The sequence below is a fragment of the Hydra vulgaris genome, chromosome 13 (genome assembly GCF_038396675.1).
Source record: "Hydra vulgaris chromosome 13, alternate assembly HydraT2T_AEP".
Taxonomy (NCBI): domain Eukaryota; kingdom Metazoa; phylum Cnidaria; class Hydrozoa; order Anthoathecata; family Hydridae; genus Hydra; species Hydra vulgaris.
The window spans coordinates 10420001-10435939 of record NC_088932.1 but is presented as its reverse complement, the minus strand read 5'-3'; the positions used below and the strand labels follow the sequence as shown (position 1 = coordinate 10435939).

General features: G+C 24.2%; 1 protein-coding gene across 5 annotated transcripts in view; it reads right to left on the bottom strand.

Annotated features, from left to right (window-relative positions):
• The window catches only part of LOC100210184 (sodium channel protein 1 brain), a 68309-nt gene extending 57019 nt beyond the window's left edge, over positions 1 to 11290 (bottom strand). The window contains exons 1-3 of one of the 5 annotated variants that reach the window (XM_065816303.1): positions 2081 to 2233; positions 1952 to 2004; positions 769 to 977 (exon numbers count right to left, since the gene is read on the bottom strand). In XM_065816303.1, the coding sequence (XP_065672375.1) occupies positions 769 to 833 (65 nt within the window). In that variant the 5' untranslated portion in view covers positions 834 to 977; positions 1952 to 2004; positions 2081 to 2233. Of the gene's footprint in view, positions 1 to 768; positions 978 to 1951; positions 2005 to 2080; positions 2557 to 11041 lie in introns of those variants that run through there. The other 4 variants (XM_065816304.1, XM_065816302.1, XM_065816305.1 and 1 more) reach the window with 4 other exon arrangements.
• Between the last annotated feature and the right edge of the window lie 4649 nt (positions 11291 to 15939).

Genomic DNA, 15939 nt, shown 5'->3' with positions numbered 1-15939 from the left:
CTATATTAAAAAAAGCTTTTCAAAAGTATGTCATGTTGGGTCTCAAAAGAAGCAAAATTATATAAAAAATTTAAAAATAACAATCATTTTATAAAAAAAATTATATTTAAGATATTTTTTGCAGTAATTATCAAAAAAATACAATTTTTTCATTTTTAGGTTAAAAAATGCCATTTTTCTACAAAAAAAACTCTAACAAATAATTTTTTAATAATGTTCTTACTATTTTTAAAATTTTTATTTAAATTCGCTTCTTTTGATACCCAACATGACATATTTTTAAAAAATTTTTTAATATATAATATTAGGGACCTGGTAAGTGTTCAAGGGTCTGGTGCTCCCCCTAAATCCAATAAAGTTTTGAAAAAATTTAACTAAGTTGCTTGTGAGAACCAATAAAAGGTTTTAAGAATATGAACAGATCTTTTTTAGAATATGGGGGGCAGATGTCACACACTAATATATATATAAATATATATATATATATGTATATATATATATATATATATATATATATATATATATATATATATATATATATATATATATATATATAGAGAGAGAGAGAGAGAGAGAGAGAGAGTGTTTGTATCACAATCAATTGATATCAATATAGATTTTTATAAGTAAACTTAAAAACTGAAACTAAAACCTTTTTTTAATTTTTTACATTACATAAAACTTGGAGGTGTTAAATATTTGAATAGTCTGTTTTCATAATCATAAATTTTCAAGGTTTCTTGAATATATGCATTAAAAATTACTTACTCTGCTACTTCAGGTGCATTATTCATTGCCAAAAATAAGCAGTTTATAATAACAGTTGTTATCATGAAAAAATCGAAAAGTTTGTTTGTAATAATATAAATTGCCCATTTTCTGATTGGATTGCTAATATCAAAAGTCCATAAAGTCTTTTCTTTATTGAACCAATATATGTTAACTCTTGAAAACTGTCTTACTAAAACCAGGAAAACCTGTATATGTATAAATATATATACGTATGTAACCTATATATGTATAAGTACCTTTATATGTATATATAAATATGCATATATACATATATAGGTATTTATACATATATACAAATATATATGCAATATATGTGTTATGTATATATATATATGTATATATATACATATATATATATATTAATATATATATATATATATATATATATATATATATATATATATATATATATATATATATATATATATATATATATATATATATATATATATATATATATATATATATATATATACATAAGGATGTACCAATACCTCAATTCCCATTCCCCTGAAGCTAAAAATAATTAAAAAAGAAACCTGTAGTCAAAAAGTAATATTTATAAAATTTGAAAACATTGAATTTTTAAAAATGTCTATTATTTCAATATTTGATCAAATTGTTAGGCAATTTTTTTTGTGTTGTATTTTTTTTTAATAGAAACATTATTGTTGATAAGTTATATATTATTATTATAGTGAGATACATGCTTATTTTTGCATATAAAAGCTATGAAATAGGCTCAAAATTTTAAGAGGATCAGAAATATGGTTAAGCCATTTTTTCTTGACTACAAGAAAAAAAAAAAATTTTTTTTCTTGTATTCAAGAAAAAAAATTTTATTGCCCAAAAACAAAAAATCATATGCTTTTTTGTTTTTGGACAATAAAAATGTTAACTAAATTTCATAGTGTTTGATTATGCTACACATTTTTGAGATATGTACTACATACATATATGTTGTCATGCTACATTCATTTTACATAAGGTTAAATATTCAAGTAAGATTTAGTAAAGGATAAATTTGTTTAATGAATGATTGAAAAAATAAATGAATTAATGTATGTTATATGATTTAATATTTTAAAGTATTTTATAATATGGGTTGCCCTCTCAAACAGGACACAAACAAAACACAGAGAAGATAAAGATTACTTACAGTGGATACAGTTTTTTTTCAACGACTGTATTAACCAGCTGTTCACAAATCATCTAGACAGAATCGGAAATGTGCTCAGACATACACTTAGTAAAATCTCCCAGGTCTTTGAAACTTAAGTCTACAAACCTTTTTGTAGCTTGTTATGAAAGGTATCCAGGCAAAGATCTTATCAGCAAGTGCAAATCAAGTAAAGAGCTCAACCATAGATAAGCTTCTTCTCTTATAATGGATGTGTTTAACAAGGCTGGTCTTGGAGAACACCTTATTTATGTTGCTGCTGTTAGGTAACAAATTGTGTAACATTTTAAAGTAAATAAAAAAGTTATTAAAGTAAATAAAAAATATTATTAAAAACCAACCCAAATAAATAAAAATAACCATTATCTACGTAACTAATAAACATGAAGAGAGCAACATGTTTGATTAGAATGAGCTACAGGTTGGATCATCCTTGTGCAACATTGCAAGGAAGGCAGTAGAGTTTGGCACAAGGAAGTTAAATACAAAGACATTTAACATAATGGACTATAAGGGTTCTGTGAACTAGTTGTCTTCTACTTCAGAGATGTACTAGGCTTTCATTTTCATCAACATGGAGCCAGCTATAAAACCAGATACAGCTAAAGTATATTGTTAAAATCTTCTATTTTTAGGGATAAAAATAATCTTTAAGTTATTTTAAAAGGTTTATAATAATTTTTTTTTTCATTTTTTTTTAAACATCTTTGCTTCCAACAAAGCTGCAAGCAGCCACTAATTAAAGTTGGAAGTTACTGAAAGAGAAAATATGAAGATTGTAGAGCAAGATAACGATTGACAGACGACTTAAAAGATTGCAAATTATATGAGTCAGGAAAGCAAGGTGAAGGAAGCGAATTCCAAAGAGCTGATGTTCGAGGAAAAAAACTAGACGAATAAGGGTTTTTGGAGCACTTAGGAACAGTCACAGAAAAAGGATGACACTTAATTGAATGACGAGTAACACGAGAATGAATTATAGTAGATGGCACAAGAGACGCTAGCTCTTTAGAGTAGTGCCCATTATAGTATTTGTAGAAAAGAGAAAGAAAAGCAACATTACGATAGTTTATTTGTAGGGTTAATAGCAGATGCTCTATACTTGCTGATCCTGAGGATGATTGAGAAGGTATCCCAGGATATAAATGAGAAAAAGATGGTAAAGACAATGGCAGACTTTGTTTTTATATGCTATAAGCAATGGTCCCATAGTATATAGAACTTCTATATGGTGGACAAGCTTCAAATAACTTGCCTACATTGTCATTTTTAGAAATAATAGAAAGAACAAGTCATTGTTTGAAATAATAGAAAGAACAGTTAGTTATGCTGGTCCTAGCCAGCAATGATGTTGACAAGGAGATAAAGAATATGTTGAAAAAGTTGATTTTGTGTGATGACCCTGAGCAATTTTAAATTAGGAGTTTTTAAATAAAAATCTATCAATAATCACAATTTGAATACTATTATTATTATTATTATTATTATTATTATTATTATCATTATTATTAATATTATTATTATTATTATTAGTGTGATACACGCTTATTTTTTTAAAACTGTATAAAATCTACGAAAGAGACTCAAAATTGCTGGAAAAGTTGATCAAGTGTGATGTCCTTGAGCAATCTTTAATTTAGAAATCAAAACTACCGGTTATTAGCAGGTCAACAGAGTATACTGAACTAATAAACAATAGAGCTTCCTGAACTTTAAACAAGGTTCCTAGAGCTGGAACTTTGTTTAAAATAGCTGAGACTTCTGTTGGGGAGATAAAGTGGATTAAGGGAGATGCCAGTCATATAATTGATATATTTAGTTGATTGAATGTGTCAATGAATGTGAAGCAGATTGAATGTGTCAATGACTGCGCTGAATGGAATATCCAACTAATCCAGGATTTCGTTGGAGGCTACAGGTATATACATGATACAGTATTACATGAAAAAGAACCTCATGCTGGTTGCCAGAGACAAAAAAAACATGTTACAAAATACTTGTAAAAAAAAAGCAGCTAAAAAATGTTTAACTTTTTTAACTGAAAATAAAATTTGCAAGTAAATTTTTAAAATCCAAGATTTTTTTTCCTAAAAATTGGACTTTTGAAAAATGAAGTTTTACAGATACACTTTTACCCAAAAAAAAAAACAATGTTTTTTTGGTATTTTAGCCTATTTGAACCAAAGAGATTGGGAAAAGCGGAATGGGGAGGTATTTTTTTATTTAATACACCCTTATATATATATATATATATATATATATATATATATATATATATATATATATATATATATATATATATATATATATATATATAAATATATATATATATATATATATATATATATATATGTATATATATATATATATGTATATATATATATATATATATATATATATATATATATATATATATATATATATATATATATATATATATATATATATATAGTATATATATATATATATATATATATATATATGTGTATATATATATATATACATATATATACATATATATATTTATATATATATATATGTATATATATATATACATACATATTCATATATATTTATATATATAAATTTTATATGTATATATATTACATATATATGTATGTATGTATATGTGTGAACATGTATATATATCTATGCATATATATATATACATATTTACGTATTTATATATATATTTAAATATATATATATATATTAATTATAATAAAAATAAATAATACTTATGTGTGTATATATACAGTGACCAGAATACTCTTTTTTACATAGGAGAGCATACAAACAAATAAGGTTTAATAAGCTTTAGCGCTGTGCTCTCCTACGTAAAAAAGAGTATTCTGGTCACCCTATGTATATATATATATATATATATATATATTATATATATATATATATAATATATATATATATATATATATATATATATATATATATATACATATATATATATATATATATATACATATATATATATATATATATATATATATACATATATATATATATATATATATATATATATATATATATATATATATATAATATATATATACATATATATATATATATATATATATATATATATATATATATATATATATATATATATATATATATATATATATATATATGTATGTATACATATTAAAATTAAATTAAGTTATATTCATCATATATATATCAGCTAATATTCATGATATATAAAATACTTAACATTAACAAAACAATAATAAACTCTCCCATTAAATATCTCTATAGTTTGCAACTATAGATTAATTAATCATAATGAGCTCTAACCAGCATTTTGGGCTACAATATTCTTTATTATGTATGTATTTAAGAATACTAATATACTAATATACACAATAATACGTAAAATCAAAAATTTTAATCAATAATACAACTACTAAACTAAACCTTATAACACAAATTTATGCAAACTTATGCAAATGAAATTTAATAGAGTGTGTTATATGCAGCAAAGCATAACAAGCTAAATGAGCTTTAAATAAGAACTAACAAAAATAAATGTTAAAGTATTTGGTTTCATTTGGAAAAGTAATTTTATAACTATTACATTAGATGTAGTAGAAATGAATATCTTAAATAAATTTTAACAAAAGAAAGATTTTATGATATTCACAGTATCTATTCAAAATCGTTATTTGCTTTTTCTGGGCATAATTTTGTTAATCAGCATACTAATTTGTAAATAGTATACTATTATTTATATTAATTTAGGTCTTATATCAGCAATATTTTTTATTTCGAATTTTATAATAATTTTTTATGCTTTTATTATTATTCTTTACAGTATTTATTATTATTTATTAATATTTTGTTATTATTGTTATCATTAGTATTATTTTTACTATCATTATTAATATTGTAATTAATATTATCATTATTATATTACTGTTATGATTTGCTTTATTTATATAAGTTTTCTTTTCATATTTGATTTTTAAATTTATTAATTTTTTTATCTTTTTTTGCTTATTTACTTATTATATTATACTTTTTCTCTTTTTTGTCCTTCAACTTTTTTTTTTACCTTTCTAATAAAAATTAATTTAAATCACACATTAAACTGAATATATTGTAACAGACTTTTTGACGAACGTTAAAAAATCTTTTACACTATTTTTTTTTTACACTTTTCGAAGCTCTATTTAAATATATTCAAGAAAAAAGTGAATATATTCACTTTTAAAAAAAAATTTTGTTTAAATAAAGCTTTTTAAATCATTTTGCTTTATTACTTGTTTTAAAATCTTGTTCTTATAACAAAATTATTCTTATAACAAAAATATTTTATTGGTATAAAAACATGCTTTTTCTATAGCCTCTTTTTTTTGACAAACGCAATCCATCCAATAAGTACCAAACGTATGCTAATGCCATATGCTTTGCAACAAAATCAAATCTTTAAACAATTATTATTCATATAAATGGTCAAACACAAAAAGTTTATAACACAATTGAAGGGCTTATTGTGAAACAATGACAAGCCACACTTTTTTCAAAAATGAGTTATTATCATTTTTATAATCATAAATAGTATACGTAATTTTTTTTTTTTTTTTTTTGTCCAATATATAATATCTATTAGTATTTTTATGATGTATAAATTTGAGAGAATAATAGGTAAGCACTGATTTTATAGATCTAAATAAAACTTAAAAGTCATTTTTCTCAAATATTTGTTTTTGTGGCTTGTCATTGTTTCACAATAAGCCCTTTAATTATAAAAAAAAGTTAGTTACATAATTTATTTTGTCATAAATCAAAGTATTTCAAAATTCTCGAAAAATTCATGAATTCCCTGAGATTCCGAGAAAAACCCATGAGTTTATTTTTTAATTTATATATCTTATAACATGCGTATAAAATACGCGCCAAACAACTTAATCATGACGTCATAACCAAAGGCCAACATTTTATATTTCATTATTTTCTGCAAAGCGCCAAAGATTTTGCTGAATTTTTTTTTCAGTCAAATTTTCTAGACTTTACTAAAGTTTGTAATAAGCATGAGTTGTAATTGCTTCATAAATTAAAGTCATGCATTTGATCAATTAAAAATCAAAACAAGGAATATTTCCTGCTTAATTAAAAATAGTTAAAGCTACACCAATATTTAAAGAAAGGGATAAGGGGGTTATTGAATATAACTACTTATAGTCTGATTTTTGTACTTTTTGGTTTTATTTTAAAAAAATTTTGAAAATATTTTTTAAATAAAACTTATGATCATCTTTCTATAAATAAAATACTAAATACTAGTCGATATGGATTTTTAAAAAAATAATTTCATTAATCACGCAGTGCTTCATCTGAATATTAGTCGCAGATTTTTTTTGAAACCTTGAATACAATACATCTTTTTTATATATTAGTAAGATATATGTAATTCATATTATAAGATATATTATAATTTATATGTATAAATAAGAGGTTCTTATAAAAAAAACTTAAAAACTGTTAAATCAGTGGTAATTTTCTAAAAATACTAAAAAGCTATTTAAACAATCGTAAACAGTTTGTAAAAATTTATAAATCATCCTCTACAAATTTACTAGATATAACATGTGGGGTACCCTAATGTTCTATACTAAGACCACTTCTTTATAACGCTTGAGATTAAATGGCAGTACCCAGTAAACATTGTTTTAGTGGATTTGCAGTGGTCCTAAATAGGTATTTTGAGCGGACCACCGTAGTTTTGCTCATCTGTTACTTAAACCATTAGTTGCAGCCGTCAAAAGTGGCTAACCTATGACTACCAATATGAAAATGTCGGAAAATTATAAGCTTGCCATATTTAGCGGCTGCCACTATTGGTCCACCAAGTAACCGATGAGCAAATCTCCAATGAACCGCAATAAAATGCCTATTTAGGTCCACTGCAAATCCACAAAAACATTGTTTGCTGGGTGGGTAATAATTTACCTAAATAACAAAATCTTCTGATGAGATTTTTGGCATAATAAAACTTTACTAATATGAGTTAAACAGGGTAAACAAATGATCATTATTTAATATACAGACTTATTGAGAATTTATATAATATTGAAAAAAATATAGTTATTTGTTTCAAACCTTCATTAAAAACTTATTTGTGCCTTTTTATTTATTTATTTATTAATTTATTTTTGAAGGAGAACTAAAAATAAATGTTTTAAAAATATCGGTACGGCTAAATTATACTTTAAAAAGCCAAAAATACAATGTTATTTGTTTGTAAAATACTTTTGTAACAACTAAGATATCACGACTACAACTACGATATCCCGATATCGCGACTGCAACTACGATATCACGATATCGCGACTGCAACTACGATATCACGACTGCAACTACGATATCACGATATCGCGACTGCAACTTTATTCTTATAACCCGTTAATAATAATAAAAATAAAAAAAAATATTTTAAAATATTTTAAAAACTAACAAATAAGTTGAGTTTTGGTTTTTGATGACATATCAATGCACCTATAGCATAAAAGTTAGCCTAGGTGGCCAAATGTAGAACATGTAAATTAAACTTTTTGTTTGATTGTAAATTTTTAAGTAGTAATATTAACTAACAGTGATAATGGAAACGGGATTTGGAGATAAGATAGTATATGTCTTTTTCATGCTCCGGCTATTTATTTTATATTAACTATCTCATTGTAATTTTTATTATACGGCAAAGAAAATAAAAATAAAAAAAATGTTGGAAATGTCACTACCGCAACAATATAATATAGTATACAATCTATATAACCCGTAACTTGATATTGATTGATTGTTGACTCTGATTGGCTCCAATTTTTTATGAATATATAAATCATATATATTCATAAAAAATATTTCATGGATATTTTTCAAATAGTAATTCTATTAATCTTAAGTAAAATTAGTTCTTAACAACAAGAAAACCTTGTGAGAGATTTTCTTGACGATAATTTTGGGAAGAAGTCATTGTATAGAACAAATATTCATAAAGTTATTTGTTCAAATTGTCTTTTTAAAAAATGCTTCATCTTTTAAAAACCTTTAGATACGCATATAAATCGTATCAGTATAATCATATCAGTAGTAAAAATGATTAAAAAAAATTGTTGGTTTAAAAAACGTGACAAGAATTTATTTATTTTTTTGTCTTTTTTATAAGTTAATTATAGTTCCAAAAAAACTAGCTTACCAACAATTACTATTTTTTACTATTTATACCAAAAATATGTTTGAAATTCAGCGAAACTGCCTATGCATTAAAAATAAGTAATAAAATATACAAACCAAAGTATACAAACCCACAATATGCCACAAGCGCTGAAGTTGGAGTTTTCTAGATAGGGGTTTCATTTAAATTTAAGCAGTTGATGGACCTTATAGTTAACATAAAGATATTATAAATTTCATTACCTGATTAAACCTGAACTCTGCACAAAGGTTTCGAATTTTATAAGTTGAAAGTTTATAAAAATAATACGACTAGTTGAACGTTTTACTTGTCTAGTTGAAAGCCTAACATTGTCTTTAACTATATGGCTACTAAAATGTTCTTTGTAGAAAATAAATATTTTTAATAAGAAAGGCATTTATCTACATTTACCAAATCTTCTATTATTAACATTTGCATCTTTGATTATCCTACGTGATAGCAGACAATGTGTAAGGGACACGCAGCCATCACTTGGTAGGAGCACAAATCCAACAATAAAAAAATAATTTCTTTGTTAACGTAACAAAAAAGAAAAAAAAAGTTAAAACTTTTATTAGTTCATTTTGAAAGACATTTATAATAGAACTAAATTATAGTCAACGACTGTTGTACCAGGTATAAAAATTGTTGTACAACTTTTTTTATTAAAATTTACCCGGCTATCACAGTTTACAATTAGCACGTAATTCCTCTGTTAAGTCTTTTTTAGATGCTAGTGAAAACAGTTAAAAAATATTTTTACAAAAGACTTATAGGACCATAACCTTTTACAACTGTTAAAAAGCTTTATAAATATTTGAAGAAGCATATAAAGCAATAGAATCTCCTAAAAAATTAAATTACCCCTCATTTTCAGCTCACTCCCCTCTCTTTTTTAAAATGTATTTAAAAACATTTCACTCTTAACTCTTTCTTTGCGTTTTTTTTTTTTGCTTTATTTACCATTATAATTTAATAGAACCACAATATAAAACTTCTATACTATTTTGGTATTAATAAACAAGGAGCATTATCTATGTTAAAACATATTTAAATATAGCGTATTATATTTTTTAGCTAATATTTAATTTATGTATTATGAATAAATTATTTACAAATATAGTTCAAAAACTGCAAGATGTCTTTACTTGCATTTTATTTAATTCACACAACATTTTGAAAAATTTTCAAAAAGTATTTTGCTTTTTCAAATTTCTTATGTGTTGAAATTTTAAAATATGTTTATTATAGTGCAATTGCTTGATTCGATGATTTCAAATACTGATATTAAGAATACATTTCAAGAGAAAAAAAACAACCGTATTTATTTAACACACATCAACATCTTATTCTCGTAATTCATCTACCATCGTAATTCTTGTACATCATCTACCAATCGTAATTCATCTACCTCTATTATTCTAATGTACTTACAACCTTTAATTTTTTCTTAAAGACCTATTTTCTTGAATTAAATACACTAAATACATTTTAAATTAATTTAAATAAATTAATAATTAAATAAAATTACACTAAATTATAATAATTTTATTATGTACACTAAAATGCATTAAATGTATCACTACCCAAGCAGTTCAACACGCTTGACGTTTGCCCAACGTAATGTGCTAATCGGGTAACTAACTTATTAGTTAATAACAATTGAATTACTTATACTTCAACTGACAAATCCCATTATTGCAATGCGTTTATTTCCTTAAGTGAAAAATGAAAAATATTTTTCATTTTCCACTTAAGGAAAAGTTTTATATAATTCAAACAATCTTTTTAATGTACTTTTTATTTAGGTTTACAATAAGCAATACTAAATTTTATTTATAAAAATAAAAACTTCTTGCCTCCTTTTTGGTTCCAACCAGTTTGCTAAAAAAATGTTCGGAGTACTTTTGCATCTGTTGTTTCATTTTAATCATATTTGACTTGAAATTTTATGAAAACAATAAATTAAAAAAATGTGACTTCGTGATTGCTTGATGCGAGATAAGTTTTAAAGTTACTTCGTAGCGTTGGCGCCTCAATAGCTTTAACACAGGTGAAGTTAAAAAGTAGCACAGGTGTAGTTTAAAACTAATAGGGAACTTTTATCTACATAAAAAAGATTAACAATTAAACTCATTAGTTTTTCATATTTTTTCAATAAATAATAAACCAGGACTGTTTCATCATTTTAACATTAGATATAAAAAACGTTTTAAGTTTTTGCTAAATAGTTTTTACTAACTGTATTCTGTGAAATATTAATTATTTCTAAACCTTTTTTCAAGTACAAGGCATTCATATCATCAGCACCAGACTTTAATCACCAGACTCATTTTAGTATTGTAATACTTTAGCGTATGAAATACTATTATGTATATATATATATATATATATATATATATATATATATATATATATATATATATATATATATATATATATATATATATATATACACACACAGATATATATATATATATATATATATATATATATATATATATATATATATATATATATATATATATATATATATATATATATAAATATATGTACAAAGTTGAACTCTTGTAATACAAGCTCCTATAATTTGAAAGATCATTTAAATTGAACAAACTCTTATAATTTGAATATATTTGGAGACTTCTTGAGGATAGCAGGGCCGTCCCGAAGTGGTCTCTCATGGGGAGATGTTGTATGTATTTTTTGCCAACTAAAGACAAAAAAAAAAAAAAGGTCCTCAATACTTGTAATTTGCAAACTATAGTTCAAAACTTGCTAAATATGCAAACTCAAATGCTTATACAACAGCTTTGAGGGAGGGAGGGGGACACCCCTACACCCCTGTTCGGGACGGCCCTGCATAGTAGCTAGCTTTATTGGATTCAAATTTATCTTTTACATTAAAATGTAATCAGTTTCCTGTTACATTAACAAACTTAATGACCGCAAAAAAGTCAACGCAAAATTTTTGACAAATTAGGTGTTTATCTCAAGAAACCTTGTTTTCCACACGGCCAATTCTACGTTGCTCCTTCCAGAATGAGTTAAATAGTTCGTTTTTTAATATATTTATTATAAAGTTGTTTCAACCTTGTTCTATAATGTTGTTTAACATCATTATAGAACAAGGTTGAATTATCAAACGTATTTAATTTATATAAGATTATTGTTTTAATATTGCACAATTTTTTATAAAAATTTTTAAAAGCCAGTTTATGTTAGCTAGAAGCTAGCTTTGCTACTGAATAGTCAGTTTTTGATTTCTATGTTTTATCATTTTGATTTTTTAAAGGTAATTATTTTTTTTATTTGAATAAATATTTTAAAATATCTATTATTTTGTTTTATTTTATACTAGGCTGTCCATTCCAAGATCCTCTTAGATTTTGAATAGTACATTATAAACAAAAGTTATAATATTTTTAACTTTATTCGTTAACTAAAACCCCATATAAAAAAACGTTCTTTGTACTAATAATATTAATTTATTATTATTATAGTTAATAATAGTTTATTGAAATTATAAAGAGTAAGCATTTATAAAGAATAAATGGTAAGAGCAGAAACATTGGAGAGGGGAGAAAACCTTTATTTCCACCATATGCTGTTTAACAGTCCTGACCGTTTATATAAAATTATACCTAAAAGTGTTTGCTATAAAGGTAAAGTAAACATCTAAAATAGAATTCTTCTAATAATATATTATACTTTTGCTTGAAATTTTTTTCTTGCTTCAGAAAACAAATGCAAATTAACAAAACAAAAAAAAACAGTTTTAGATTCAAAATAATATTCAATATGATCAACCACATGTATTAAAAACAGTGGTTTTAAAGTAATAACAGCAAATAAACTTTAACAGTAACTGCAAAAAGTTATTTATTATAATGTTTGGAATCTCTGGCGCGGCGTTAACTCACTCGCAATTGCTTCAAAAGTAGTACATTAATTAGGTAATCTAGTTAATAGTATTAATTGCACATTCTTACATCAGTGGAATATCTCTCCGCTTTTCTATGCTATCTTTCTAACTCGACTTCTTCCAACTTTCACTCTATTGTCTTAGTTCTTCCTAAACTCACTTACTCTTGATCTGCGAAGCGGGTTGATGCTCCTCATGGGGCTAAAGTTGTCTTCGCAGGCCCGGGTATCTGGCCCTCAGTTTGGCAATTAGCCGGTGGAGGTTAAACCACAATACCCACTGTTTGGTATTTTTATTAGAAGTTTGATGAAATCCGTATTTATTTGTATTTTTTAGAAGTCTAATAAATACGAGTGGATTTATTAGACTAATAGATACACCCGCATTTATTAGAGGACTTGCTCTAGAATGGCAAAATCGCTTTATACCAATACATAAAATAAATAATGAAGATCAAGTCTTTCTTTTAAACATCATTGAGCTAAAAATACTTCATTTTATATAATTCATGTATTTGTGGTGCATTTAAAACTATTTATAATATTTGTTTTGTAAAATATAGCTTAAACAGCAAAAGTGACAAAAATGTCTACTCGAAATTATTTTTGAGGCTATACGAAAAAAATAAGAAAATGGAGACTTGTTTCATCTATAAAATTTAATAATTGATCAGAGAAAATTTTAAGAAATAAAGGTTAATAAAACGATAAACTAAACCTTACGTTATGTATATAAGCGGCAGCTGCATCGTTGCAGCTTTACTATGGTATCTACATTTTCCTATGGCATCTACACTATGGTTCTTTACTATGGCATCTACACTATGGTTCTTTATATGCTTACACAATAATTTAGTTATACAAATTTAAAATTAAATCAAATCTTAGAATTAACGGCCTAATATTTTTATCAAAAATATAAAGTCATTTATCAATATAATAGTTTAAAATAGTCCTTCTAAATTAGGAAGAAAATAAAGAGGTGCTTTGTGATAAGACCGTAAGACTTCTTGGAACACCTAAATAAAAATTTAAAATAAAAAGACCAAATTTAAAATTGACGTCTAGTACTCGATAAAACGCAGCTAAGATTTTCTACAAACGAAGCTTCAAAGTTGTTTAAAAACGCAATGAAGACTGCCAATACAATAGGTTCTTTCTTTGCGCTGCACAACTACAATCCACTTTTCTAATTCGTATTGTTTAATTAGTTGTTAGAACCAAAATGTTTGATTCATAAAATGAGATTCTCAGCGTTGGCGCTTCAAGACAACAGACAGTTGTCAAAACAACACAGGTGAAGCAAAAAAAATTGCAGGAAATCTCAATTTTAATAATATTGGATTTCAATTAAGTGTAAAGATTAAATTCTCATATTTTTAGATTTAAAAAAAAAAACATAAGTGTTTTACTATTGTTCTTTAAATTTTTTTAATAATTTAAATAACTTTAATAATAAGCTCTTAAAATAGATAAATTAAATAACTGAGGATCAACTAGTTGATGAATTTTGAAGCTACCAATTTGTTGATAAAAATTTAAATTAGGTTACATCAGTATATCACTTAAATTAGGTTACATTGGTATATCACTTACGATAAAAATTATCATCATAGATAAATTTTTAATCTAATTCTTCTTAAAACTATTTTTCAAAATTAAAGGGTGAAAAAAACGAAAAAAAATTTAAAGAATCAAAGGAAAAGTACTGAACTTCTTGTAATTGAAAATCGCAAAGATTTTTTTACAACTTATGGTTGTAATTATTTATTAAATTTGTTTTTATTGATTATTGAACATAAAAATAAATGTAATAAATAAGTTTTCGTTTCACTCTAGATAAATTTTTATTTAACAAATTTAAAAATAGTTTTTGTTTTCTCTTTAATGAAAATGTCTTTAAAAACTCGGTCATGGTCATTAGATTTATTTAAGATTGTTATAGAAGTTATACTCTGCTTTATTATTACTTAGATACTATATTATTACATTAAACATGGTTATTATATGTTGCTATAAAGTTTGGTTGCTAAGTTGTTGTAGTAACAACATTTTCAACGTACACTTGTGTTTCTATTAGAATTTTTTAAACTTTATCTTGTCTAGTAATCGCTATTTTCAAATTTTTCTATTCCTTTTAAGTTTTATTATTTTCATAACATTACGTAATTAAAATGACTTGAATTTCAATTCTTTAAAAAAACAAAACATATCAGCTGCTGTTTTTTTAAATTTTATATTTAATCATTTGTAACTCCATCCTTCTTGGATAGATTATCTTATCATTGTTTAGTAGTAATTTTTATAGAATTGAATATCTTAATTTTAAAATTTTAATTTAAGGACCATGAGAGATTCTTATTATTTTTTTGAGATAATCAACTTTTTATTTTAGAACTTACCTAAGTTTCAAATTAAAAGAAAATTTAAACAATATCTTATTTTTATGAATGACGTAACAAACTTAAAAAAAAAAAATCAACAAAATGATAAGCTACGCACAAAAAGTACCAGCCGCCCCATTATCCACGCATTTCTATTTTCTGTAAAATAAAAAAATTTATCATTTAAATTAATATTCTGAACCATTTTTTATCAACATAAAGACTAAAAATAGTAAATGTTTAAGAGTTAAAACTTTTTTAAATCCAAAAATTCAAAAGAGAAAATAAATAACATTTATATAATTGTTATATTAGTATGTCTTCAGGACAGGATTTACCTATAGGCCGACTATGCATATATTATATATACATATATATATATATATATATATATATATATATATATATATATATATATATATATATATATATATATATATATATATATA